The sequence below is a fragment of the Oncorhynchus mykiss genome, chromosome 4 (genome assembly GCF_057628025.1).
Source record: "Oncorhynchus mykiss isolate SJ-2025 chromosome 4, ASM5762802v1, whole genome shotgun sequence".
Classification (NCBI taxonomy): Eukaryota; Metazoa; Chordata; class Actinopteri; order Salmoniformes; family Salmonidae; genus Oncorhynchus; species Oncorhynchus mykiss.
In genome coordinates, this window is record NC_143025.1 from 27,682,855 (window position 1) to 27,697,500 (window position 14,646).

At 39.3% G+C, this 14,646-nt stretch overlaps 1 protein-coding gene across 1 annotated transcript in view; it reads right to left on the reverse strand.

The window, feature by feature from the left end:
- Positions 1 to 10,756: 10,756 nt before the first annotated feature.
- The window catches only part of LOC149983968 (uncharacterized), a 4,147-nt gene continuing 257 nt past the window's right edge, over positions 10,757 to 14,646 (reverse strand). The window contains exons 1-3 of the mRNA XM_090231680.1: positions 13,723 to 14,646; positions 12,183 to 12,237; positions 10,757 to 11,925 (exon numbers count right to left, since the gene is read on the reverse strand). The exon at positions 13,723 to 14,646 is cut by the window's right edge and continues 257 nt beyond it. Of these exons, the coding sequence (XP_090087806.1) occupies positions 11,546 to 11,925; positions 12,183 to 12,237; positions 13,723 to 13,887 (600 nt within the window). The 5' untranslated portion in view covers positions 13,888 to 14,646 and the 3' untranslated portion in view covers positions 10,757 to 11,545. The remainder of the gene's footprint in view (positions 11,926 to 12,182; positions 12,238 to 13,722) is intronic.

The window sequence follows — 14,646 nt, forward strand, 5'->3', positions numbered from 1 at the left end:
GTTCGCGGCCACTATTGGAATTTAAAGAAATGTCGTCCATGGCCGCTACGGGTTCTAAATAGTTATTAATCATGCATTAAACTGCATCCATCTATTCTGCCAACAATGCCTTACTTTACAGCATGGATTTTATTTTGTCAAATATAACCTATTTTCTATCAATAAACTGGGAATATTCTACACTCGGAATGTGACCCCTTTGGTCACTTTATTTGTCTTGTGATCAGTTACAATGAATGACATTACACTCATTACTGTAAACTTCTACGGGTACAACACCAAACATGAGAATGATGAGTTACTTGAATCTATAGAGAAACATATATTTAATTGGTTATCTAAATTTTATATATATTATGATTGTCTGTTTGTTTCATATCTGCAAAGTAGTTCAACCGCTGTCAGTTCCACTTTAAAGTGACCAGTGTTCCATGTCTATTTAAACTCAGCAAAAATTAAACGTCCTCTCACTGTCAACTGTGTTAATTTTCAGCAAACTTAACATGTGTAAATATTTGTATAAACATAACAAGATTCAACAACTGAGACATAAACTGAACAAGTTCCACAGACATGTGACTAACATAAATGGATTTGCCGGTTCTTGCTGTGAGATGTTACCCCACTCTTCCACCAAGGCACCTGCACAGTGTTCTAATGTACTTTGCACTTTTGTACAGGGATTCCCTGGCAGAGAGAAACTGAGTGTGTGCAGTACACTCTTTTTTTCATATCTAAGAATGAAGCGCTTGCATTATCTACATCGGTCACAAGTGTTGTTGTGGCCGCATTGTGTTATGGGTATGATTGTCACCAGAAGGGACTGGGGAGTTAGTCTGTATCAACATATGTATAAAAGTAGCAAAGCTCATGTAAAAAGTTTGAGGAAAACACACCCTTAGTAGGGCGTCATTGTAAATAAGAATTTGTTCTTAACTGACTTGCCTAGTTAAATAAAGGTTAAAAAAAATTGTCTTCTGAAACCCTAACCCTGGGATAGATTTGTATTTTTAGTGGAACAATTATCCAAGAAGTGCTGTGTTCCTGAGTGGTCCAGCCTTAGTCCTGACTTCAATTTGCTTGAAAATCAGTGACAAGGATTGAATATTACTGTCTGTCAATGACTCCTTACAAATTTACTGAGCTTGAGCAATTTTGACAAAAACAATGGATAAATGTTGCCCTAAGAGTTGTGCAAAGTTGGTAGAATCTTCTTCAAAATCATTCCCAGCTATAATGGCTGCCAAAGGCGCTTCCATCAAGTATTAACTCTGGGGAATAAAGACCATTTTTGTAGTTTCTGTTAATTAGTATAAAATGTTTCTTAGACAATGTGGAGTAGGTTGTGTAGATCACTAGGGGATCCCCCTTTGAGATTTTATTTTATGACAGCTAAATGTGAACACTTGTCCATTCTCCCTCTGAGTGGCACACATACACAATCCATGTCTCAATTATCTCATTAAAGTGGATTTAACAAGTGACATCAATAAGGGATCATATTTTTTTCACCTGGTTAGTCTATGTCTTGGAAAGACCAGGTGTTCTTAATGTTTTGTATACTCAGTGTATGACGCGGAGGAGCTGTGAGGTGGTAGATAAACGTTGACTTGACTAGAGTTGGGGACATGAGTGGGCTCTGTGAATACCACAATCCATGTTTGATTTTGCCTGGGAAACTGGTATCAGTCATGGTAGGCATTCATTGCGGTTAGAAAGGTAGGCTATGGAATGCCATTTGGGTCTTTATGTGTCAAAAAGGATACAGGTCAAATAACACGATTTAACGTGTCAAATAAGCTTGTTGACCAAATGCTTGTGGAAGGTGCCAAGATGGCGGCTTGAACAGACACTTTTTTACCAAGCTCCGTACCAAACTTCAGAAAGATTGTGAAAAAAAACAAAAACAAGTTTACAGTCATGACTATTTTTATTTGTTCAAGATATAAGACCTTTCCTGTGACTGGAATGATAGTTGGATCATTTATTTCGGCATGTCCATACAAAGTCGTGACAAAAAAAGAGAGGAAGAAGTTAGCCGTTCTATTGCTAATCAACAAGAGAGAAACGTGCTTATAGACAACTGCCACAACTATGCTTGGCCTATGGATAATATCATGCTTTCGAATGCTGTTGAATATGACGATGACGAATTCCCCTCTTTACCGGTTACTCCGTGCAAACCTCCACCCTCCAAAAAAACCAACATGAACTCTGACATCGTGGCTACCCTCTCCTTCCTCATCAACTCCAGGTGTGACGCCATTGAGAAAATGGTAGGCGCGAACACCATGGTTATCGAAGGCTTGAAAAAGACTGTGGAGTTTGCATGTGGTGAAATTAAGGATGTGAAAACGAGAGTGGCAAAAGTTGAAAAAAATGTGGAAAGGGTGGAAAAGAATAACAATGTCTACCATAGACGGCTCATTGATCTGGAACAATATACAAGAAAATGGAACCTGAGACTCTACGGCTTGCCAGAGGTGGACAATGAAGATGTGCGAGGAGAGGTTTTGCCTGCAGAGAAGAACAAAGTTGGTGATACCATCGACGTTGTGCATCGCCTCGGCAAGAAGCAACAGCAAAACGATTCAAGACCTAGGGGTATCATCATCCTATTCACTACCAGATTCTACAGGGATGCTGTCTGGAAAGCTGCTAAGAAGAACGCCTTCCTTCATAGCCATGGTATGCGTTTCGCCAAGCATCTCAGCCCGGAAGACATAGAAAGAAGGAACAAGTTGTGGCCAACGATCAAGATAGCACGAAATGAGGGGAAGGCTGCTTACTTCGTCGGAGGACGAGGTTTCATCAACGGTTCAGAAATCCATATTCCTCCCTAAAATTTCACCAGAAGGAACAGGTTTCAGCCATGGTATTCTCATTTTCCTTATGTTGTTTACCTGACAAGCATCAGGTGACTATTTTTCAGGAATACTCAGGTATTTCAATTTATTAGTTTGTTCTTGTATGACCAGAATACCTATTTTGTTTACAAACTTACGAAGAAGATTGAAAGCTGTATTTAATTTTTATGTATACAGTAACTAAGATACTGTGTTAAAGGGCATACAGGTCTGCTCTGACTTTACACGGTTATTGCTCTATTTAGTTATTAATACTTATTTCCAAAAAAGGTCTTAGGAACGTTTATATGTAAAACATTTTTTATTCAGTTATTTTATGATCAGTTTTCATATGTACTTAAAATAGTAGGTACCCTTTTATTTAAATTATTATTTGTTGTTTTATTTCTCAGAATAGTTCCTGATTACACTAAAGAGGGTTTTTAGTCTCTCTTACTACAATAACCCTTAGTTTGGTGTTGAACATCATTTCCAGTTGAGTTGAATTTCAAAGCCAGATAACGTCTAGCTCATGGAATAAGCTATTTTCACTTTAAATTGACTTAAATGGTGCAGATCTCGGTTCCTTATCGTTTACGTTCACTGCTCCTACGTCTTTGACTCATCCTACTACAGTTTATACTTTTATATAATCTTTGTTGTTTTGTCTTTGTCTATAGTATCTCTTAATGCTAGGGGGTTACGAAACAAAGTGAAGCGCAAGGCCTTATTTTTATTTGCTAAAGAATTTCGAACAGATTTTTGCTTTTTTCAAGAGTCTCACTCAATTTTGGCTGATGCCAACTTCTGGAGGTCACAGTGGGGCAACGATATTTGGCTTTCCCATGGATCTGAACGCTCCGCCGGTGTCACTAGAATGAAAAATACCTTTGGTGGTAATATTCTACACTCGGAATGTGACCCCTTTGGTCACTTTATTTGTCTTGTGATCAGTTACAATGACATTACACTCATTACTGTAAACTTCTACGGGTACAACACCAAACATGAGAATGATGAGTTACTTGAATCTATAGAGAAACATATATTTAATTGGTTATCTAAATTTCCCAATTCGTTATTATTGATAGGAGGGGACTTGAACATTACAATAGATAATTCAACTGATAGATGGCCCCCAGGTAGGCCAACCAATCAGAATTTGGGTGTAATACTTTTTATGGAAAAGTTTGATCTTACTGATATATGGAGAGAGAGGTTTCCGGCCGAAAGATCATTCACTTGGAGTAACAAAACAGGTTCCAGACAATCCAGAATAGATTTTTGGCTTATATCCAAATGTATTGATGGTGAGTGTGTTACTACAAATATTTGTACTACTCCCCTCACAGATCATAGGGCTATTTACATTGATATCAAAATATTTACCCCTGATATAGTTTAATTTGAGGTTAAAGATCTGCTCTCACACTTTTGGGAAAGGGCTTGTGAAGAAAAATCTTATTGCAAGAACTGGGAGCTCTTTAAATTTGAGGTGTCCAAATACCTTAGAAAATATGGTAGTAATCTTGCTAAGACCAGAAGAGCTGAGGAGGAAAAGGTGATCATTAAGATAACTTCCCTTTCTCAGAGGTCCCCAGCCGACCTCTTGGGGGAGGAGAAGATGGAACTAATTGAGTTACAAAATAAACTGGATATTATATATAAATTAAAAGCAGAAGGAGCCTTTATTAGATCTAGGAAAAAATGGTTTGAGGAGGGAGAACAGAATTCATCCTATTTCTTTAGACTTGAGAAATTTCACTCTAAAAATAACACTATCCATAAGTTAAACATTGATGGTGTTATTACAGATGACCAAAAATGATTCGCTAAATACTGTAGCAATTTTTACAGAAAATTGTATAGCTCTACGTACTGTCAGGAATCCACAGATATGTTTTTTAACTCACTTAATAATGTTCACTCTATCAGTGATATAGAATCTAAACAATGTGATGAACCTATCAAAGTTGAAGAGATTATAGAGTCTATCAAACATCAAAAGAAATCAAATCAAATCAAATGTTATTTGTCACATACACATGGTTAGCAGATGTTAATGCGAGTGTAGCGAAATGCTTGTGCTTCTAGTTCCGACAATGCAGTAATAACCAACAAGTAATCTAACTAACAATTCCAAAACTACTACCTTATACACACAAGTGTAAAGGGATAAAGAATATGTACATAAAGATATATGAATGAGTGATGGTACAGAGCGGCATAGGCAAGATGCAGTAGATGGTATCGAGTACAGTATATACATATGAGATGAGTATGTAAACAAAGTGGCATAGTTTAAAGTGGCTAGTGATACATGTATTACATAAAGATGCAGTAGATGATATAGAGTACAGTATATACGTATACATATGAGATAAATAATGTAGGGTATGTAAACATTATATTAAGTAGTATTGTTTAAAGTGGCTAGTGATATATTTTACATCAATTCCAATCAATTCCCATTATTAAAGTGGCTGGAGTTGAGTCAGTGTTTTGGCAGCAGCCACTCAATGTTAGTGGTGGCTGTTTAACAGTCTGATGGCCTTGAGATAGAAGCCGTTTTTCAGTCTCTCGGTCCCAGCTTTGATGCACCTGTACTGACCTCGCCTTCTGGATGATAGCGGGGTGAACAGGCAGTGGCTCCCGTGGTTGTTGTCCTTGATGATCTTTATGGCCTTCCTGTGACATCGGGTGGTGTAGGTGTCCTGGAGGGCAGGTAGTTTGCCCCCGGTGATGCGTTGTGCAGACCTCACTACCCTCTGGAGAGCCTTACGGTTGTGGGCGGAGCAGTTGCCGTACCAGGCGGTGATACAGCCCGACAGGATGCTCTCGATTGTGCATCTGTAGAAGTTTGTGAGTGCTTTTGGTGACAAGCCGAATTTCTTCAGCCTCCTGAGGTTGAAGAGGCGCTGCTGCGCCTTCTTCACGATGCTGTCAGTGTGGGTGGACCAATTCAGTTTGTCTGTGATGTGTACACCGAGGAACTTAAAACTTACTACCCTCTCCACTACTGTTCCATCGATGTGGATAGGGGGGTGTTCCCTCTGCTGTTTCCTGAAGTCCACAATCATCTCCTTAGTTTTGTTGACGTTGAGTGTGAGGTTATTTTCCTGACACCACACTCCGAGGGCCCTCACCTCCTCCCTGTAGGCCGTCTCGTCGTTGTTGGTAATCAAGCCTACCACTGTTGTGTCGTCCGCAAACTTGATGATTGAGTTGGAGGCGTGCGTGGCCACGCAGTCGTGGGTGAACAGGGAGTACAGGAGAGGGCTCAGAATGCACCCTTGTGGGGCCCCAGAATTGAGGATCAGCGGGGTGGAGATGTTGTTACCTACCCTCACCACCTGGGGGCAGCCTGTCAGGAAGTCCAGTACCCAGTTGCACAGGGCCAGGGTCTCGAGCTTGATGACGAGTTTGGAGGGTACTATGGTGTTAAATGCTGAGCTGTAGTCGATGAACAGCATTCTCACATAGGTATTCCTCTTGTCCAGATGGGTTAGGGCAGTGTGCAGTGTGGTTGAGATTGCATCGTCTGTGGACCTATTTGGGCGGTAAGCAAATTGGAGTGGGTCTAGGGTGTCAGGTAGGGTGGAGGTGATATGGTCCTTGACTAGTCTCTCAAAGCTCTTCATGATGACGGAAGTGAGTGCTACGGGGCGGTAGTCGTTTAGCTCAGTTACCTTAGCTTTCTTGGGAACAGGAACAATGGTGGCCCTCTTGAAGCATGTGGGAACAGCAGACTGGGATAGGGATTGATTGAATATGTCCGTAAACACACCAGCCAGCTGGTCTGCGCATGCTCTGAGGGCGCGGCTGTGGATGCCGTCTGGGCCTGCAGCCTTGCGATGGTTAACACATTTAAATGTTTTACTCACCTCGGCTGCAGTGAAGGAGAGTCCTCATGTTTTGGTTGCGGGCCGTGTCAGTGGCACTGTATTGTCCTCAAAGCGGACAAAAAAGAACAATTAATCACCAGGTCTTCATGGAATTACATCAGAATTTTACAAATTATTTTCTGAACAAGTAACTCCCTTCCTATTTGAAGTCTTTTTAGAGAGTATTAAAAACAGTGTTCTACCTCCTACGATGAGTCAGGGGTTAATAACACTGATACCAAAGCTTAAAAAATAAGTGCTGCTTATCGATAACTGGCATCCAATTTGTCTTCTTAATAATGACTATATATATATATACTACTTGCAAAAATAATTAAAGAAGTACTGGATGCAATCATTGATGAAACACAGTCTGGCTTCATGAGGAACAGACATATTTCTAACAATGTCAGACTAGTGTTAGACATACTTGACTACTCAGACCTAATAACTGAGGATAGCTTCATATTATTTTTATATTTTTATTAAGCATTTGACACAGTAGAGAATCAGTTTCTCTTCCACTCCCTTGAGAGACTTGGCTTTGGGGATTTTTTCTGTAAGGCTATTAAGACTCTCTATGCAAATGGTAACAGCTCTATCAAATTGAAATATGGCACCTCACCTAGATTTGAGTTAAAGAGAGGAATTACGCAAGGTTGTCCTATCTCTTTTATTAGTCACCCAACTTCTTACAAATTCTTTAAATAATAGTCCTGTACAAGATATTTCCATAGCTGGTAAAGAAATTATTATAAGCCGACGGCTGACGATACTACACTTTTTCTGAAAGACGCTAACCAAATTCCCATATCGATCAATGTGATACAATCCTTTTCCAAAGTGTCTGGTCTATATCTTAACATTAATAAATGTGAACTCATAGCTGTCAAAGATTGTGTGACACCTTCATATTATGGTATTCCAGTAAAAGAAGAACATACATATTTAGGCATAACCATTACAAAGGATCAGAAGTCTAGAGGCTTACTAAATTTTAACCCTCTTATTAAAAGAAACCAGAAGAAACTAAATCAATAGCTACAGAGGGACTTATCTTTAAAAGGTAGAGTCCTAATAACCAAGGCTGAAGGTATCTCTAGACTAACATATGGTGCTCTATCTTTATATTTTGACAGTAAAATAAGCAAGGAGATAGACCAGATGCTTTTCAACTTTCTTTGGAGAAACCGTACCCATTACATTAGGAAAACTGTTGTAATGAACACTTATGAGAATGGTGGACTGAATTTTCTGGACTTTACTACTGGATTGGATAAATTGGATAAAACAATTCCTAAGAAGACACACTTCTATGTGGAATTTTATTCCTCATCATGTCTTCTCTACTTTTGGTGGCCTTAACTTCATGTTGTTTGAAGTTCCAGTGAAACTTTCTGCTTTTCATCGGCATGTTTTCTTGTCATGGTCCTTAATTTATAAACACAATTTTTCTCCACACAGATATTATATATGGAATAATCGGGATATATTGTATAAAAATACCTCTTTGTTTTTAGAATATTGGTTCCGAAATAATATCCTATTGGTGAGCCAACTGGTAAATGCAGAGGGTCTTTTACTCAGTTATAAAGAATTCTTATCACTTTACAAGGTCCCTGTAACACCTAAAGATTTTGCAATTGTTTTAGATGCCATTCCCTCAGGTGTTGCTAGGTTTTCAGGAACGTGTCAAGACCTGACCCTCAGAGCCTACCTTCTATTGACCATGTTGACTCATCAGTAGGAAAGATTTGTTTCTCTTTTGGTCCATTCAACAACAGAGCGATACGATCCTTGTTTCAGCAGGATTATGTCATGCCTTATTGGAATGGATTTATTGATAATATCTGTTGGAAAAAGGTTTGGATGTTGCCACTCACATACCTACTTGTTAACAAAAATTAAGGACGTTTCCTTTAAAGTGATTCATAAATATTATCCTGCCAACCACTATATGAAGAAGTTTAGGGAAAACATCAACTCAAATTGCTCCTTTTGTAATGACCACCCAGAAACACTGTTGCCTCTTTTTTGGCATTGTATGCATCTAAGAAAACTGTGGCAAGACATCAGTAGGTTTATAATTGAACACATTTATGAAGATTTTACACTATTGTGGAGAGATGTACTGTTTGGATTCTTTACATACAATATAAATAAGCGGAAACATTTTTATGTAATTAATTTCATTATTCTTTTGGCCAAATTTCATATACACAAATGTAAATTTACAAACAGAAAACCACATTTTCGTACCCTACAAAAATAAATTGAACTGTATTTTAAGACGGTTAAATGCTCTACTAACAAAAAAGCTGTTAGAATTGTAAGTATATGCATGTCCCTTAAGGTCCTTGTGTAATTGTAATGTGATATTGTACCCCCTAGCTCGATTGTCCATTGTTTGTAATCTATGTATGCTTGTGTTCCCGCATGTGCTTTATGTATTGATTTGTTGTTAATAAAACAATTAAAAATAAGCTTGTTGACCAATCAGGACCTGAATTTGACTGCACGTCACATAATAATTTAACGCATTCATTTATTTTTTACGTAGTTATTACACATTGATTACACTATCATTCGTATTTTATATGTCACAACGATTCATCATATGTATGTATGATGCTGGTAAAGTTGTCTCGCGCACGTGCCCTTCCCCAAGCTCTGGGCAGTGCTGGTCATAAAAAAGCAAGTTAGCTGATGGAGGCAAACAATGTTCTTCCCCAAAAACACAGTACAACGACATAATGTTTCATTTACTTTAGTTAACTAATAGCTAGGTGTCATCTAAAATAACCCCAATTTGTAAAACAGTTCTTTGCGGTTAGCCTTCAAAATAAAAGTATGTCATCGACAGTGATGCAAAGAGGTGATTTCCCACAGTCAAAGCTACGATGCATATATTTCCGCAAACTCTTCACAGTTGTGTTCTCTGGGTCATCGAATAGACTGATACCCCATTTCATTGCTCCACATTCCAACACTCCAACCATGTTTAACATTATCAAGTCTAAATATGGCATGATTTCACCAATTGTAACCTTCTGCTTCACTTTCAAAGGGGAACTTTTATTTTAAAGGCGAATCGCAAATTGTGGCTAGCTTCACAACACATAACCCGGTCCGGTCAAACCATAGTACTGTATAGTTGTCAGATTAAGCTAGTTGAATGCTTATAGCATTAGTTTTGGGCAGCAGGGTTAAGTAGAAGTCTAGCTAGTTGTTTTTCAATAGCAGAACAAGTGTCTACCTAGCTAATACTTACTCACACGGATTCCTAAACCATTGCTAAGAATATTGAAAATGACTTCAGTTTCTACTGTTCATTGTTTTCAGGCTGGTTGCATTGGTGCTAGCTAGGTACCAAGCTAAAGCTAGCTAGTTACCTCAGAAGTTGCTGAAACAGACGTTTTCACATTCGACCTAACAAATAATGCCTTATTATTAATCGCAGTATTGTACAGCTTTGACAGTGATCGTAATGGTGGCACTTGGCTTGCACGTGCAAACACACCACATTCTATAATATAATTGTGATATTTGACGAGTCAAATTAAAAGCTTATTTGGCGTGTATCTTTTCTGACACGCCAAGACCCAAACGGTGTTCCATAGCAGGCCAGTAACCAGAGGGTTGCTGGTTCGAATCTCATGTTCAGAATGAAAAATCTGTCCGAATGTATTTTATCCCAGGTGCCATTTACTTCCATTGTGCCATAAAAATGTTGCAACTACAGTGCTCCAGGCTGATGATGTGCTGCTTCTAGCCTGTTGTGTGTGTGTGTATACACTGTAGAGCAATTCCCATCATTTTTCAGTTTCTGTACCACAAACTGAATTTAGCTTTGCCCGGAGTACCCCTGATGTACCCCCTCATGTGCATCTTACCAGTAGGCCTATGGTCTCATGAGTCTTCTCAAGTACCCTCTGTGGATAGGCCAAGTACCCACAGGGGTCCTAGTACCCATGGTTAGGAACCACTACTGTAGAACACTCAGCTGAGATATCAGTTAAACAGAGGTTTCATCTTCTCATTTTATTTATGAAACAAAAAGAGTACAAAAGGGTTTCTAATGGAAAATGGAGAAGTGCATAAAGGTCACAACAGCAGCAACAGAAACAGTAGTGAAAACCAGCCGAATCAAAACCAATAAAAACTTTTGTTACTTTCACTTTCAGAGCAGTCATATGTAATACATCTGTCTGTACACTGATACAATGATGTCAAAACCGAGCGAGAGGGAGAAAGAGAGAGAGCGCGAGAGAGAGAAAGATGAAAGTAAATAGTAAGGCAAGGGTGATACTAAACTAACAGTTCCAGTCAGTGATCAGGGACAGGAAATACAGTACTCTGATGTGACACACATTTTAAAGATGTACAAGACTTCTTATTCTCAAAATGTACAATATGACAATAACAATAAACAAATAGAAGAAACATCAGTATATAGATTTCAATCACCTATACTTTTAACCACATACTACACAGAAACAATGATTTATTGGCATTAAATACAATGACTTATTACCATAAAAGTTGCATTAAAACCGAAAACTCATGCACCTTATTATCAACTATGTGATCTACTATGAAGACTAATGGAATCATTTTCATGAAAGTTAATTACATGACAGTTGATATCATATCCAAAAATAATTTGTATTTCTACATTCATCATCATTCCCTGAATATCATCTTTATAAAAATGCTGTTCTTGTGCAAGCCTGTGTGTGTGTGTGTGTGTGTGTGTGTGTGTGTGTGTGTGTGTGTGCGTGCGTGCATGCGCGCATGTGTGTTGTCCCCAGCCCCTCAGTGCTGACATTGTGTCCCCAACAGGTAGTGCAGTCCCAGAGTCAGCTTCTTCACCATCAAGTTGTTCTTGCCTTTCGAGGTGAAGTGTAGAGTGGCGATCTCCCCCTTCCTGAGGTACACTGTCTGGTGGAGGAGAGAATCCCTACAGTCCTCTTCTCTGGCCTGCAGGCTGAAGCTGGCCAGCTCCCGACTCCCCTCCCTCAGCTCCAGGGTCCCGTTGCCTAACTGTCCATCCAGACCCTCACTGCACACCTCCATGTACAGCATGTAAGGACCAGTACACCTGATCTGAATCCCAGTATCGCCGCTGAGATTCATTGTATGGTTAACGTACCTCTTAAAACTGACTGGCGTATTGTCTGGGATGTCTGCAGAGACTGGGAGGGGAGGAAATGAGGGTGGAGAGGGATAACCTCCTGCATCACTTTCATGTTATAACATATTCTTCACCTGCTACATTTCAGTTGAATGCATTGTTGTACAACTGACTAGGTATCCCCCTTCCCCTTTCCTAGCCTTATAATTTATTATTACACTGTTATATAACCTACTGTTAAAAATGTGTGAATAACAGGATGTTTGTTATGAGGCCTAGTGTAACGAGATAGAGTATTACGAACAGGTGATAACTCACCTGTAACAGGGTCAAAGTGGATGTAGATCTCACTCTCCTCCGGCCTCTCAGACACCTGGCACAGCAGAACACACACCGTCAGAGAACACACAACACACACATGTTTATGGTCTGTGGTCTGTGGTTGTCCGTCCTGCTTTCCTGTTATTAGTATATAGTGAGTCAGTGTGTCAGTAAGGGACATCCTCTATGTCTCCCTGATAACCTGTCAGAAAGGTTACAGAGCACTGGGGAGTCCTGTGGTCTGTATGGGGCTGCCCCTACACACTGATCTAAGGTCAGCTTACACACTAATGGTTATGGTTAGGATGGGGATGGGTAAGACGATCCTAGATCTGAGCGTATTCAAGTGCCAATGCATTTGTTAAATTTAAACATTTGTTAAATTTAAATAAAGGTTATTATTATTATATATATCTTTTTTAATACATTGGTTGGTTGCTCTCAATAAAGAGTTTTTTATGGCAACCCTTCCAAACAGCCTATTGACATGGAGGTGGCATCGAATTGTAGATATGAAGACTTGGTGACCGCAACGTGCGTCCAAGTTCTGTAATTCTCCAACTGTGGCCCGTGGACTTTTCTTTGCCTCCCGAACCGTCTTCCTCACTGTGTGTGGGGACAAGATAGACCTGCGTCTAATACCAGGCAAGTTTACCACTGTTCTAGTTTTAAACTTCTTAATGGTTGCCCTAATTGTGGTAAGTGGTGTATATTTATTTTTTCAAAGCTTTTTCTTTTACCCATTGCCTGTTTTATGAAAGTCAACAACCATGTGTCTTTTTTCATTTGTGAGCTCTTTGGATGGATGACAAAGGGATTTTACATGTGTGTTACCTCATTTGTATACTCCAGTGAAACAGAAAGGCCACAATACAGTTCCTTAAACTGAGATTAACTATTAATGCAGACTTCATTTTGTTTGATTTTATTTTCAAGAATCTTAGGGATGCCAATCATTTTGACACCTATCTTTTTTTAAATTATAATTGTTAAACAAAATATCTTTCTCTGAGCAATTGTATTAGTATAAAATAATATAATTTCCCAATTTGTTTGAATACAATATTGCTCAGTATTTGTATGATTTATTTTATACTTTTTTGCTCATCTTTACCAAGGGTGCCAATAATTTTGGAGGTGACTGTATATGAACACTGACAGATAGGTTGATATGATTAACTTGCTATGCCTGGTTGTTTTTGATTAGTTTGTGTGCATTGCTGTGGTATGGTTTATGATGACATCTAGTGGTTTAGGACTAGTCAATTCCCCCGAACTTGTAAAGTAAATAGGCTTATCAATAGTGCGTTTATTTGTTGGTGATGTAAGAAGCGCTTTCTATTTTCCCATTGTGTCAAAACATTCAATTGCAGGTCAATTGCTGGGGGTACGCATTAGCATTTACCCTGTATACGTGATGAATACACTTTGAGTTGATTTTAGATCTGTGTGTGCAGAATTCTCTGGCTCATTTTGGTTATTAAAAAAAAAGAGATAAGCATGCATAGATAAAATCAGTCTTCTTGTAGCTACTCACACGTTGATGCTCAAGCCAGAAGCAATAGAAGCTTACAGCCAAACAAACTGCCACGAGCGCGTTCTGAACAGACAGGACCACTGCCAGCCTCCAGCTTCTCCGGAGAGGATGCGCCCGAACAGTGACGTACTCCATCTCCGTCTCCACGTGAACTTCTCCATCCATTACTGGTTTGTACAATGTCTTGACACACTGTCCAATATTAAGCTTCTTTGTACCTGTCTTTCCCAGTCTAAACTATTATATTACATGGCATTTTATAGCCAATGATTATTCTACATACAGTAATCATCGCGCGCTTGTGAGAATGCTCAGTGGCATCTCGGCTCTGTGTTTTAATAAACCGGCAAGTGGTTATGAGAGGAGTGACTGAAAACATCCCACTCATCCTAAGAAAATAAAAAAACACAAACTCTTCTATGTTTCATGTTTTCAGTTTCTAAAATAGGATTGTTGACTGGTGACATTTGTTCGTTTCAGCTCCTAACTGGCAAGATCCGGTAGCCACGCATGCATCGCTCTCTATTGGTGCAAACAGGCTAGCATAGGTAGTGTGAGATATCAAAAGCCAATCCATTAGGGGCTGGAAATTGTAGTGAGCTTCGATTGGTCAATAGCAAAGCGATGTTACGGAATTTTTGCATAATGTCTTCAGCTTTCCCCAACTTTGGTCCGACCCTTTTCACGTCCCTTGCCTTGCTCGCCCAACAGTCTCTCCGCCCACATCGCTTCTGTCATTAAAAATTAATGGGCTTCCGTTTCATTGCCCGAAGCCCGCCGTGTTTATTTGTATAACTGATACTCACAGTTATCAGGAAAGCGGATGGTGGGTAATATGACCTGTAATATGTTATATGTATATTATATGAAGGTAAACAATGTCAGAACATGACCAGACATGTATCTCTCGGTGGTTTGTCTGAT